The sequence below is a fragment of the Mobula birostris genome, chromosome 4 (genome assembly GCF_030028105.1).
Source record: "Mobula birostris isolate sMobBir1 chromosome 4, sMobBir1.hap1, whole genome shotgun sequence".
NCBI lineage: Eukaryota > Metazoa > Chordata > Chondrichthyes > Myliobatiformes > Myliobatidae > Mobula > Mobula birostris.
The window spans coordinates 204,328,993-204,343,554 of record NC_092373.1 but is presented as its reverse complement, the minus strand read 5'-3'; the positions used below and the strand labels follow the sequence as shown (position 1 = coordinate 204,343,554).

The window sequence follows — 14,562 nt, the reverse complement described above, 5'->3', positions numbered from 1 at the left end:
ACCTTGCCTAATGGTATTGGTCCATGACATAATGAAGGTTGGGGATATTTCAGAGACTCTTATGTGGCCACATGGATGATAGAAAAATGGAGGGCTATGTAGGAGGGAAGCAATAGATATGGAGTGGGTTAAAAAGTTGGCACAACAATGTCTACCGAAGGGCCTGTACTGTGCTGTACTATTCTACATTCATAGTCAATAAGTCATAGTTACTGAACCTCTTGTTGTATAAGTTATATATAATTTATGTTAATTTAAATTTATGTAATTGATATTTGCCATGTTTGTAATGTTCTGTGCTGCTGCTGCTGCACAATGCTAATTTTCATGCCTTTCATACTCCGGGTATGTCTGCCCATCATTATAAACTTGAACTTGAGGTTGAATATTTAGAGCCAAAACAACAGCACTGGGGCAAAATGATGAACGGAGATTATTTGTGCAATAGGACTCAATTGAAGGAGTAGGGCTTATGGCTCATGGCTTCAACATTCCACTTTAAAAGAAGGTTGGACAGGTACATGAATAGGAAAGGTTTAGAGGGATATGGGACAAATGTTGGAAAGTGGGACTAACTCTGAAGCGGCCTCTTGGTCAACGTGGACTAGTTGGGCCAAAGGATGTTTCCCTTCTAAATGAAATAGGATAACAACACAACAATGAAGTGTGTGGGATGGGCCATGATGTCTGGATGTCAGACCACATGGACAAAGATTGGTGGCTCACCTAAGGTCAAAGAGTTGTCAGTGGATTCTGGAGTAGGAATTCTATACAGGCAAGAAGAACAAAGTCCGATGACTCCCTGGGTTTGTGATTTGGTGAGACTGAAGTTCGGATGTCCAGTGCTCAGGGTCCCCTCATGAGTGAATCCAGGTTTCGAGACAGATCCTGTCAAGGATCGAGTCGGTCGTTTGGAAGCTAAGTCCAATTGGCTGAAGTCCTGAGTCTGTGAATCTCTGCAGGTCCCCTAGGGTAGTTGAAGGCCCAATGTCTGCCAGTTCAAGTCCACATCCAGTTCCATGGGAGGCCAAAGAATATGGACTGTCCTGGGGTTAGTGGACTATATGTGCATGGTGGGGAAGCGGGGGAGGAAGGGAGGGAGGAATGGGGCATATTTGGCTTTTGTTGTTTTGGTGCTTGTTGTGTTTTGTGTTTTTCTGCCAAATATTATGGGCAAGCTATGATGCGACTGGAATGTGTGGCAACACTTGTGGGCTGCCCTCTGCACACCCTTGGGCTGTTAACGCAAGCTACACATTTCATTGCAACACACACAAAATGCTGGAGGAGCTCAGCAGGTCAGGCAACATCCATGGAAAAAAGTAAATAGTCGACCTTTTAGGCCAAGACCCTTCATGAGTACTGAAAGCAAGGGGGAAGATGCCAGAATAAAAAGGTGGGGGGAGGGGAAGGAGGATAGCGGGAAGGTGATAGGTGAAGCCAGGTGGGTGGGAAAGGTCAGGGGCTGGAGAGAAAGGAATCTGATAGGAGAGGAGAGTGGACTATGAGAGAAAGGGAAGGAGGAAAGACCTAGTGGGAGGTGACAGGCAATTGAGAAATGGTAAGGGGCCAGAGAGGGGAGATGGTAATAGAAGAGTGGTAATTTTTTTTACCAGAAGGAGTAATCGATGTTCATGCCATCAGGTTCGAGGCTACCTGGATGGAATATAAAGTGTTGCTCCTCCACCCCAAGGGTGGCCTCATCGTGGCACAAGAGGAGGCCATGAAGCAACATATCAGAAGTGGAATGGGAATCGGAATTAAAATGGTTGGCCACTGGGAAATCCCTTGGAGGTGGTCAGTGAAGTAGTCCTCCAATTTATAATGGGTCTCACCGATATAGAGGAGACCGCACCAGAGACAAGAGATGACCCCAGCAGATCCGCGGGTGAAGTGTTGCCTCACCTGAAAGAAGGTGAGGTAGGAGGTGAACGGGCAGATGCAGCACTTTAGCTGCTTGCAGGGATAAGTGGGGGAGGGACAAATGGACAAGAGAATCATGGAGGGAGCGATTCCTGCGGTAAGTGGAGAGAGGGGGAAGGTACAGATACGTTTGGTGGTAGGATCCCTCTGAGATGATGGAAGTTGCATTTCACTGTATGTTTCAATGTACTGTATGTTTCAATGTACTGTACATGCGAAAAATAAACTTGAATTTTGACTCTATGACTGCAGAGAGGGAGGGAAGCATTACCTTGTCGCCCTGTTGGACTTTAGCTATTGAGTGCTGACCTCAGAGGGAGAAAAGCCAGTGGGTGAACCTAGGAACTAGAGAACCAACAGATGGAGAACAGCAGAATGGTTTTAAAGGTTTAGATACCAGGGAATGATTAGCCACAAGCGGTTGGTTCTGTACCCTCGAGAAAAGGATAGTGCACACACATTTGTTTACCTAGGCTGTGTCCTGGTGCCGAAACTGTGATGCTTACCTGCCAGAAAACAGTAGTTGCCAGGGTCTGCTGGGGAAGCAGAAGGCCAACCACCTACAGAGAGCAGAGGTAATAATCAGATTCTGCAGCCAGTCAACTAAGCAAAATGTCAGGGGTTAAAACATTCTGGTCACTGCTTTCTGAACACCTGGAGCCACCTGAGACAAGAGGTGGACTTCATGGACAAATACCAGTCTTTTGTCAATAGTTCATTCCTCCTCACTGTTTATATTCCCTCATGTCTCATAGTTCAATGCCTCCATGGCAACACCACTCCCCACGTTCTCCTCAGTCTGCCAACTCTCTAAACTTCAATCTCTGGCCTCCTGTCATTAAGACCTCATCCAGTTCAGTAACTGACATGAGGAAAGGAAACCTGACTCTTTATCCAGCGGAGACCACAAGACAAGACCTAAGTCAATGTACACAAAATGCTGGAGCAACTCAGCAAGTCATAACTGATGAAAGGTCTCAGCCTGAAATATTGACCATCTGTTCCTCTCCATAGATGCTGGCTGACTTGCTGAGTTCTTCCAGCATTTGTGTGTGTTTTAATATTGACCCTCCTGTCACTAATTCCTCAAAGTCGTGATGTGCTGACACTGGAGAGGGTTCAAAGGAGGTTCACAAAAAAGATTGCACGATTTAACGACTTATCATATGAAGAGCGTTTGATGGCTCTTGGCCTGTACTTGCTGGAATTCTGAAGAACGAGGGGTGATCTATTTGAAACCTATCGAATGTTGAAAGGGCTTGATAGAGTGCATATGGAGAGGATGTTTCCTATGGTGGGAGAGTCCAGGATCAGAGGACACAGCCTCAGGATAGAGAAGTGTTCTCTTAAAACGGAAATGAGGAGGAATTTCTTTAGCTAGAGAGTGGATGAATCTGTGGAATTCATTGCCGCAGGCAACTGTGGAGGCCAAGTTTTTGTGTATATTTAAGGCAGTGGTTGACAGATTCTTGTTGAGTAAGGGTAAAAAGTTATACAGGGAGAAGGCAATTGGGGCTGAGAGGAAATTTGGATCAGCCATGATGAAATGACAGAGCAGAGTTGGTGGGCCAAATGGCCTAATTCTGCTCCTATATCTTATGGTTAGGCCAAGTATGAGGGTTCATATAAGGTCTTTGTACTTTGCACTTCCCAATGCAGTTTTTATTTGGCGTGTGTTATAGCTGACTATGGACGTTGTCGATTTAATTGGTATACATTTCCATAGATACTTACAATTGGTGTCCCAAAAGGAATATAACCTGTAAGAAAGACAGACATTGAAATGATTTTCATCATTGTGACCACATTCTACATTTCCCTTCCCCTGCATACCCTCTTTACACACTTTCAATTCTTCTCTGACCCTTTAAATTAAATCAGGGTGTGGGGTTACAGTTTAAAAAAAATTATACTGTTGTAGCAGCTTCAGCCCACTTCCTCTGACAGCTTGTTTTATACACTCACTACCCTCAGTATGAAAAAGTTTCCCCTCAGGTCCTCTTTAATTATTTGTCTCTCAATCTAAACCTATGTCTCTTAGTTTTGGTCTCCCCTAACTTGTGGAAAACCTCGATGGTCCCAAGCCTGGCTGTGAAAGGAGGAGGCTTGGAAATGGGGTTAGCAACACCATCCCACAAAAACACAGAGCTACAGAAATGCCAGCAGAAAATCCAAAGACCTCATCTCTGGGAGAAGCAGCATCTTCACTTAGAAGACGTATGAATTTGTGTGGTGAAAGCTGCATCTCCATCAAAGCCAGAAGGCCAATCATCCTTCTATCATCCAGGACCACTACCACTGGAACATGAACCAACGTCACCATGCAAGCACGAATGTGAAACCACTGGGCAAAGTGGAAGAGAGGCCCGTCAAAGAACACTGGCAATGCGACTTTGGTGCTGACACCAAGAGGATGGGCTACGCCTGGGGACAGCTTGAAGGACAGGCCCAGGACAGAGGATTCTGGCGAGCTGCTGTCGACTAGGGGTGATGGGCTTAACTAACTAACTTGGAGAAGACAGTGTTAATGCTCACCTTATCTTTGCCTCTCATAATTTTAATAATTCTCTTGAGTTTGCCCCTTATCCTCCTACATTCCAAGGAATAAATTCCTAGCCTGGCCAGCCTTTCTATATACTGTAAATCAGACCCTCTAATCTAGGCAATATCCTTGTAAACCCAGATGAAACGTCTCAGCCTAAAATTTTGACTGTTTATTCTCCTCATAGATGCTATCGTGACCTCTGAGTTCCTTCATTGTTTAGTGTGTGTTGATCCAGACTCCCTGCACTTGCAGTATCCCTTGTTTATCCTTGCAAATCTTTCCTGCACTTTTTCCAGATTAACTATGTCTTTCTTATAAAGGGTATACACATAATACATGACAAGCTACACACAGTAGCCTCACCAACAACTGATACCAGCTGCCTATCACCTCTCTCATGGTTCCGCCTCCTTCTACTACCCATTGTTTTCCTGCCTATCAACCCCTTTGTCTTTCAAATTACTGGTTTTTCAACTGGACCTACCGGCCTTCTCTTTCCCACCCTCCCCCACCTTCTTTATAGGGCCTCTGCCCCTCCCCTCTTCAGTCCTGAAGAAGGGTTCCGGCCCGAAACGTCGACTCATCGTTTCCACGGATGCTGCCCGCCCTGCTGAGTTCCTCCAGTGTGTTGTGTGTTGCTTTGATCCCAGCATCTGCAGATTATTTTGTGTTTATGATACAGCTGGAATGTAATGTCCCTACTCCTGTACTCAGTGATGTACAGACTGATAAAGGCCAGCATACTAAATGCTTTTTTTCACCACCCTGTGATGCTTGGAGGAGGAGGAGGAGGTTGATGATGATGATGATGAGGAGGAGTAGTTGGTGTTGTTGTTGTTGTTGAAGTTTATTGATCCCGAGTGCGAAATTCTTTCATTACAACAGCAACATTTAAAAACACACTTAGCAGTGTACAGACTTAACTAATAATAAACATAATGTACACAATAATAATTTACCGATGTGCAATAACGTGCAATAATAACTTCTGAAATCATAAAACAGAGACTATTGTGTGTTCTCCTTTCGCACAGAGATGATCTGTTGTATTTGCTTCTTGCATTTGGTAGGAAAGATTTTCTGTAATGGCACCCAACAGGAGGTGCACCCAAAAGATTCAAAGTATAGCTGCCTTTGCAATGAATTAGCATGTGCACTGAAATTTTCTAAGAACTGTTCACCATCTATCTCCGCTTCCCAGTATTATGTACAAGAACAGCTACTTCCCTTCAACCATTCGGCACAATCCTAATCACTGCAGTTTGGCAACACCGTGACCACTTTGATCACTTTGAACTGCAGTGGACTTTGTTTTATTTCTGTTCTAATTGTGTTCTTTCTTGTAGAAGTATTATTCATGTTTAATTGATGTTTCTCATGAGAATGCTGCCTATCTGATGCTACGTGCCGATGATGCTGCTGCAAGTAGTTTTTCATTGCACCTGGTAGAGATGTACAAGTTGTTAAGAGGCACAGATCGAGTGGACAACCAGAGGCTTTTTCCCCAGGTTGGAAAAGGCATCATTTTAAGGTGATTGGAGGAGAATATCGGAGGTGGGGAGAGACGTCAGAGATAAGCTTTTTTACACAGAGCGGTGAGTATGTGGAATACCCTGCCAGGGGTAGTGGTCGAGGCAGAATACATTTGGGACATTTAAAAGGTAAATGGTTGATAGATAAATGGAGGACTATGTGTGGGGCAAGGAGATAGATTGATCTTAAAGTAGCTTAACAGGTCGACACAAGATCATGTCCCAAAGTACTGTGCTGTTATGTTCTATGTACTGTGCATATGACAATAAACTCGACTTTGAATTACCTCAGACGATACATAATGGTCAGTGAAGTGCCCAATAATGATCCAGGCCTTGTGCACTAATGCTCCCATTTTAAAATGAAGTTGAGGCCCGGTAGTTGAAGCACCTGAGTCGATGTGTCGATAAGAAAAAGAGCTGATTGTGGACGTCAGAAAGAGTAAGACAAGGGAACACACACTAGTCCTCATAGAGGGATCAGAAGTGGAAAGAGTGAGCGATTTCAAACTCCTGGGTGTCAATATCCCTGAAGATCTAACCTGGACCCAACATATTGATGCAGCTACAAAGAAGGCTATAGTTCATTCGAAGTTTGAGGAGATTCGGTTTGTTTCCAAAAATACTTGGGAATTTCTACAGATATACCGTGAAGAGCATTCTAACTAGCATGGGGGAGGGGGGGCAGGTGAACTAATGCACAGGAAGAAAGTAAGCTGTAAAGAGCTGTAAACTTAGTCATCTCTATCATGAGCACCAGCCTCCGTAGTATCCAGCACGTCTTCAAGGAGCGAATGCCTAAACAGGTGGCGTCCATCATTAAGAACCCCCATAACCCAAGTCATGCCCTGTTCTCATTGCTACCATCAGGAGTAATATATACACACTTACTGTAATTCACAGTTCTTTTACTCTATTCTTATGTATTGCATAGAACTGCTGCTGCTGCAAAGTTAACAAATTTCACGACATTTGCTGGAGATATTAAACCTGGTTCTGAGTCCAGCAGTTGGAGGCTCTCAGTCTGCGAGTCCGAGTCCACTGGAGGTTGGAAGTCCAGAGGCGGCCTTTCTGTGTTTGTGGGAGGGTGGGTGAATGTGAGAGAGGAAAGGGGGCTGTTTTGCTTTTGTTATTGTGTTGTCATTATTGCTTATGTTAAAAAGCGGCACACCTGAGGACTGGGAGAAATTCAGAGTCCAGCAGAGGAGGACAAAGGGCTTAATTAGGAAAGATTATGAGAGAAAGCTGGCAGGGAACATAAAAACTGACTGTAAAAGATTTTATAGACATGTGAAAAGAAAAAGATTGGTTAAGACAAATGTAGGTCCCTTACAGTCAGAAACAGGTGAATTGATTATGGGGAACAAAGACATGGCAGACCAATTGAATAACTACTTCGGTTCTGTCTTCACTAAGGAGGACATAAATAATCTTCCGGAAATAGTAGGGGACCGAGGGTCTAGTGAGATGGAGGAACTGAGGGAAATACATGTTAGTGGGGAAGTGGTGTTAGGTAAATTGAAGGGATTAAAAGCAGATAAATCCCTAGGGCCAGATGGTCTGCATCCTAGAGTGCTTAAGGAAGTAGCCCAAGAAATAGTGGATGCATTAGTGATAATTTTTCAAAACTCTTTAGATTCTGTATTAGTTCCTGAGGATTGGAGGGTGGCTAATGTAACCCCGCTTTTTAAAAAAGGAGGGAGAGAAACCGGGGAATTATAGACCGGTAAGCCTAACATCGGCTGTGGGGAAAATGCTAGAGTCAGTTATCAAAGATGTGATAACAGCACATTTGGAAAGCAGTGAAATCATTGGACAAAGTCAGCATGGATTTGTGAAAGGAAAATCATGTCTGAAGAATCTCATAGAATTTTTTGAGTATGTAACTAGTAGAGTGGATGGGGAGAACCAGTGGATGTGGTATATTTGGATTTTCAAAAGGCTTTTGACAAGGTCCCACACAGGAGATTAGTGTGCAAACTTAAAGCACACGGTATTGGGGGTATGGTATTGATGTGGATAGAGAATTGGTTGGCAGGCAGGAAGCAAAGAGTGGGAATAAATGGGACCTTTTCAGAATGGCAGGCAGTGACTAGTGGGGTACTGCAAGGCTCAGTGCTGGGACCCCAGTTGTTTACAATATATATTAATGACTTAGATGAGGGAATTAAATGCAGCATCTCCAAGTTTGCGGATGACACAAAGCTGGGCGGCAGTGTTAGCTGTGAGGAGGATGCTAAGGGGATGCAGGGTGACTTGGATAGGTTAGGTGAGTGGGCAAATTCATGGCAGATGCAATTTAATGTGGATAAATGTGAGGATATCCACTCTGGTGGCAAGAACAGGAAAGCAGATTATTATCTGAATGGTGGCCAATTAGGAAAAGGGGAGGTGCAACGAGACCTGGGTGTCATTGTACACCAGTCATTGAAAGTGGGCATGCAGGTACAGCAGGTGGTGAAAAAGGCGAATGGTATGCTGGCATTCATAGCAAGAGGATTCGAGTACAGGAGCAGGGAGGTACTACTGCAGTTATACAAGGCCTTGGTGAGACCACACCTGGAGTATTGTGTGTAGTTTTGGTCCCCTAATCTGAGGAAAGACATTCTTGCCATAGAGGGAGTACAAAGAAGGTTCACCAGATTGATTCCTGGGACGGCAGGACTTTCATATGATGAAAGACTGGATCGACTAGGCTTGTACTCTCTGGAATTTAGAAGATTGATGGGAGATCTGATTGAAACATATAAAATTCTAAAGGGATAGAACAGGCTAGATGCAGGAAGATTGTTCCCGATGTTGGGGACGTCCAGAATGAGGGGTCACAGTTTGAGGATAAAGGGGAAGCCTTTTAGGACCAAGATGAGGAAAAACTTCTTCACACAGAGAGTGGTGAATCTGTGGAATTCCCTGCCACAGGAAACAGTTGAGGCCAGTTCATTGGCTATATTTAAGAGGAAGTTAGATATGGCCCTTGTGGCTAAAGGGATCAGGGGGTATGGAGGGAAGGCTGGTACAGGGTTCTGAGTTGGATGATCAGCCATGATCATACTGAATGGCGGTGCAGGCTCGAAGGGCTGAATGGCCGACTCCTGCACCTATTTTCTATGTTTCTATATTTCTATGTTCTGAGCGTTGTGGGTACGCTACGTTGGTGTCAGAGTGTGTGGTGACACTTGCGGGCTGCCCCAGCACACCCTTAGGTTGTGTTGGTCGTTAACACAAATGATGTATTTCACTGCATGTTTCGATGTACAAGTGATAAATGAATCTGAATCTAGAGAACAGTAGCTGATATTATCCGGGCAGGACAGCCTCCAACAGCAAAGTGGCATCAGAGTCCAATCTCCTGACACCCCTGTCCCTGAATGACATGTTAAACATTCCCCTACGTACATACACACACACACACACACACACACACTGCTGGCATCAGCACTTCTGTTAAATATGTAACAAATACAAAGAATTCCAACAACAATTAACTAGTGACTTACTCTTGTTTTTGGGATAATTATTGTTTCACTCTGAAATGAAGTAAAGCATGGAAATTTACAAAACTGTCTGCATCTCCTCAGCAAACAGAGTGGTCCAGCCCTACGTGCAGCAAGCCCTGGACACGAGTCACGCGTGTGTTGATACTTGGTAGGTGATACTACATCACCGAAGTGCTGGACAATTTCCATCTCTGACAAGAGAGTCTAACCATCTGGTATGACTCGAGGTGTTGGGAGGAGGGGTAGTGTTGCCATCACCACTGGCCAGTGAGTCATCTGAACCAGATATATGAAGGACCTTGGCCTGAAACGTCAACTATCCCTCCAGAGATCTTGCTGACTCAGTGAGAACCTCCAGCACCTTTTGTATTACTACTAGAGCAGATTAAAGTTTGTTTATCCAGCAATGAGTGACTCCTCACATTCTGTTACCCCACAGCCTTTCCACTGCCATGGTAGCATAGCACAACACTTTCCAATACCAGTGACCAGGGTTCAATTCCCGTCGCTGCCTATAAAGAGTTTGTACATTCTCCCTGTGACCTCATGGGTTTCCTCCGGGTGTTCCAGTTTCCTCCCACATTCCAAGGACATACTGGTTGGCAGGTTAATTGGTCATTGTAAACTGTTCCATGATTGGACAAGGATTAAATCAGGGGATTGCTGGGCAGCACGGCTCAAAGGGCAGGAAGGGCCTATTCAGCGCTGTATCTCAATAAATAAATAAAAAATAAGAGGCACGAGTCAGGAGTGTGATAGAATACTCTCCACTTCCTGGATGAGCTCAGCTCCAATTTAGTAGGCAAAGACCATATTTAGTAGGCACCCTATCCACCACTCTGAGCATTCGCACATAAGGCAACACGGTAGCATAGTGTTAGTGTAACACTTTCCAGTGCCAGCAATTAGAAGATCAGGGGTTCTATTGCTGCCACTGATTGTAAGAAACTTGTACATTTGCACTGTGAGCATGTGGGTTTCTCCATGTGCTCTGGTTTCCTCCCACATTCCAAAGGCCTACGGGTTAGGGTTAGTGAGTTGTGGGCATACTATGTTGGTACTAGAAGTGTTGCAACACTTGCTGGCTGTCCCCATCACATCCTTGAATGGCATTGGTCATTGATATAAAATGACACATTTCACTGTATGTTTTGATGTACAACTAAAGCTAATCTCTAATCTCTCTGACCGCACTGTCATCACATTCACCAGAAGACTGCAGCAGTTCATGAAGGTGGCTGATTGCCAACTCTCAACGGCATTGAATGATGGCCAATAAATACTGCCTTTGAAAGTGAAATCCAGATCCCAAAAAAGTCAGTAAAACTCTCCTCTCCTAAACCCTCAGGTCAATCTAAATACCTGCACAGCTTCAATAACTACAACCAAACATGTGCTTCAGAAAAGATACGCGGGGATATGTTTTGCTGAGTCAAAGTCAAAGTAAATTTCAGGCATCACGGTAGTATAATGGTTAGCACACTGCTATTACAGCTCAGTGTTCCAGAGTTTGGGGTTCATTTCCTGCGCTGACTGTAAGGAGTTTGTACCTACTCCTTGTGACTGCGTGGCATTACTCCGGGTGCTCCGGTTCCCTTCCAGTCCAAGGATGAAATTGTTGGTAGGTTAATTGGTGATTATAAATTGTCCTGTGATTAGGCTAGGGGTTAAATCGGTGGGTTGCTGGATGGTGCAGCTTGTTGGGTCGGAAGGGCCTGTTACACAACGTATCTCTAAACTAACTTTATTTTCAAAGTACCTACTGTGTATACTACCCTGTGATTCATTTTGTTGCAGATATTTACAGGGAAATAAAGAAATACAAGCTTATCTATGAAAAAAACTATAAACAAGTGTTTAAAGGAAGACAAATTGTGCAAATAATTTAAAAAAATAACACTGAGAATGTGAGTTGGAAAGAGTTCTTGAAAGTGAGTTGTGGGCTCAGTTCAGAGTAGCGGTCAGTGAAGATACCCACGTCATTTCAGGAGGCTGATGGTTGTAGGGTAATAACTGTTCCTGAACCTGATGGTGTGGGACATCAGGCTCCTGTACTTCCTGCCTGATGGTTGTAGGGTAATAACTGTTCCTGAACCTGATGGTTGTAGGGTAATAACTGTTCCTGAACCTAGTGGTGTGGGACCTCAGACTCCTGTACTTCCTGTCTGATGGTAGTTGTGAGAAGAGAACATGGTCTGGATGGTGGTGGTCCTTGTTGATAGATGCTACTTTCTTGTAGCAGCACTCGTTCGTTGATGTAGCTCAATGTTGGGGGGGGGGGCATTGCTTGTGATGGACCGATCTGTATCCAATACTCTCTATAATCTTTTCCATTCCTGGGCACTGATGTTCCTATACCAGGCCGTGATGCAAGCTGTACATCTATGGAGGTTAGTCAAAGTTCTGTCAGAGTTTTCCTGACAACGAAGTAGGCTAAGTTACTCTGGGATCATGACCATCTACGAAAGGGGAACGTTCAAAGAGGATTTTCGGTTTTGTGACAGATTGTGCAGAAATTGTAATTTGAGGAGAGATCAGCAAAAATTGTTCTTAGGTTGAACTTCCAATCCCTACCACACTAGTTGGAAGGACTAAGTGTTTATGCGTTCCTGCTTTGTGCCAGGAGGTGGCTAAACCCTGAAGAAAACAGCCTATTCTTACATATTTCAGAGAAAAGAGTTTGATAAGAGATTCACAACTTTAGTGACGAGCCATTATTGAAAAAAATAAAAGCATGAGTGGAACCTGTTCTTGTAAAATTATAAAAACATACCTGACATTCTGAAAGGCATCAAAATCTTCTCATTGGTATCCGGATGTAAAACAGCCTTAAAACAAATCAGAAGAAAAGAATAAATATCACTGTATCAGGTGCCTCAATATAGCACTGGCAGGGCCCGGGCATGAAGGTAGAGTGGTTCAAATTCTGCACTTGCAATCCATGACTAATGATTGAAGAGGGCATGTTCAAAATCACTACAGCAGTTGTAGCTGTAAATTCAGCTAAATACTTTATACTGGAATATAGCCATTTTCAGTCATGAGAATCATGAGCTTCTCCTACCTTCATAACAAATGACACGTTAATATTGGAGAGGGTCCAGAGAAGGTTCATGAGCATGATCCTGGGAATGGAAGGGTTAATGTATGAGGAGCGTTTGATGGCTCTGGCTGGGCCTGTACTCACTGATATCTCTCATCAACTCCTCATTGAAACCTCTCGAATATTGAAAGGCCTAGATAAAGTGGACATAGTGAAGCTGTTTCCTGTAGTAGGTGAGTCTAGGACCATACGGCACAGCCTCAGAATAGAAAGATATCCATTTAGAACAGAGATGAGAAGGAACTTGTTTAGCCAGATGGTGGGGAATCTGTGGAATTCATTGCCACAGATGAATGTGGAGGCCAAGTCATTGGGTATACAGTAATTAAAGCTGCGATTGATAGGTCCTTGATTAGCAAAGACGTCAAAGGTTATGGGGAGAAGGCAGGAGAATGCAGTTGAGAGGGTTAATAAATCACCTTGTTTTGCTTTTGTTTTGTTGTTTTTTGCATTTGTTGTTGCTGTTGCTTGTGTTGTTCTGCTGAACATTGTTGACATACAATGTTGGTGCCAGAATGTTTGGTGACACTTGCAGGCTGCCCCCAGCACATCCTTAGGTTGTGTTGGTTCTTAATGTAAACGAAGCATTTCACTATGTTTGGATGTACATGTGATAACTCAATGAATGTGAATCTGAAATGCCCTTTGACCCAGCAAATAATCAGCTGAAGGGAAATTCAGGATGGGCAGTAAATAGGATGGTTATTTCTAGCTGAGACTGTGCATCACAGGCATTTCCATACGATAGTTACAGCTCATGGTCTTGATAGGTTGGGTGGTAATACAGCCAGTAGGAAAATTGTTACAAGGTATACAGAATTACAAGGAGTTATACATACGGGAAATGTGAGCAGGCTTTTTCCACTGAGGTTGGGTGGGACTAAAACAGAGGTCATGGATTAAGGGTGAAGGGTGAAAGGTTTAAGGAGAACATGAGGGGAAACTTCCTCAGTCAGGGAGTTGTGAGTGTGGAACGAGCTGCCAGCAGGATGGTGCACGCAGGCTCGATGTTAATGTTTAAGAGAAGTTGGGATAGGTACATGGACAGCAGGGATATGGAGAGCTATGGTTCTGGTGCAGGTCAATGGGAGTAAGGTTTAAATGGTTTCGGCATGGACTAGATGGGCCAAAGGGCCTGTTTCTATGCTGTACTTCCCCAGGATTTTAAGACTGTAACTAATAAAAAGTTTATCCTTGTTCGGCTTTATTCAGGCTTGAGATGTTGGTGTCTTTGGTTTAATGCCACGCCAAAGCTGCTCCACCAACAATGAAGCATTTATTTGTGAAGGAATTTCACTTGAATGCTTATGCATGAAGAGTGACAGTGTAGTGTGGCATTTAGCATTACGCCATTACAGCGCCCGCGACCCAGGTTCAGCTCCACCACTATAAGGATGTTCTCCCAGTGACCACGTGGGTCTCCTCCAGGTGCTCCGGTTTCTTCCCGCAGTCCAAAGACATACCGTTAGTAGGTTATTTGTCCAGATGGGTATAATTGGGCTCAAATGATTTGTTACTATTATTTCCCTTGTACTTTTGTTGTAGTTTAACATTCCTATGCTTGCTTATCTTGTTTAACGTCTAAGTATGCTTAATTGTATTTTTATATGGTCACCTAGATACATTTAATTGTTTTATAAATTTTCTAGTGGCATAGCCGATTCTGTATTTTCTAGAAGCTTCTTTAGACCTCCTGCTGCAGGAGTCACCCCACTTGTATCTGGCTATTTTATAGGTTAATTGATACTATCACCATTGCCTTACCTGATGATCACACTCAAAATAGAGTGATTGGGTGGCACAGACTAGATGGCTGAAGGGCCTTTTTCTGTTCTGTAGTACTCTGTGACTCTAAGTAAATCTTTCTGATCATAGAACAGTACAGCACAGGAGCAGGCCCTTTGGGCCGTGATATAGGATGGCAGGTAGCGTAACGCCATTACAGCGCCGGTGATCTGGGTT

At 43.9% G+C, this 14,562-nt stretch overlaps 1 protein-coding gene across 1 annotated transcript in view; it reads right to left on the bottom strand.

Annotated features, from left to right (window-relative positions):
- The window catches only part of LOC140196884 (sideroflexin-5-like), a 279,713-nt gene that overhangs the window by 196,635 nt on the left and 68,516 nt on the right, over positions 1-14,562 (bottom strand). Inside the window, exons 5-7 of the mRNA XM_072256792.1 lie at positions 12,271-12,325; positions 3,658-3,683; positions 2,430-2,483 (exon numbers count right to left, since the gene is read on the bottom strand). Coding sequence (XP_072112893.1) covers positions 2,430-2,483; positions 3,658-3,683; positions 12,271-12,325 — 135 coding nt within the window. The remainder of the gene's footprint in view (positions 1-2,429; positions 2,484-3,657; positions 3,684-12,270; positions 12,326-14,562) is intronic.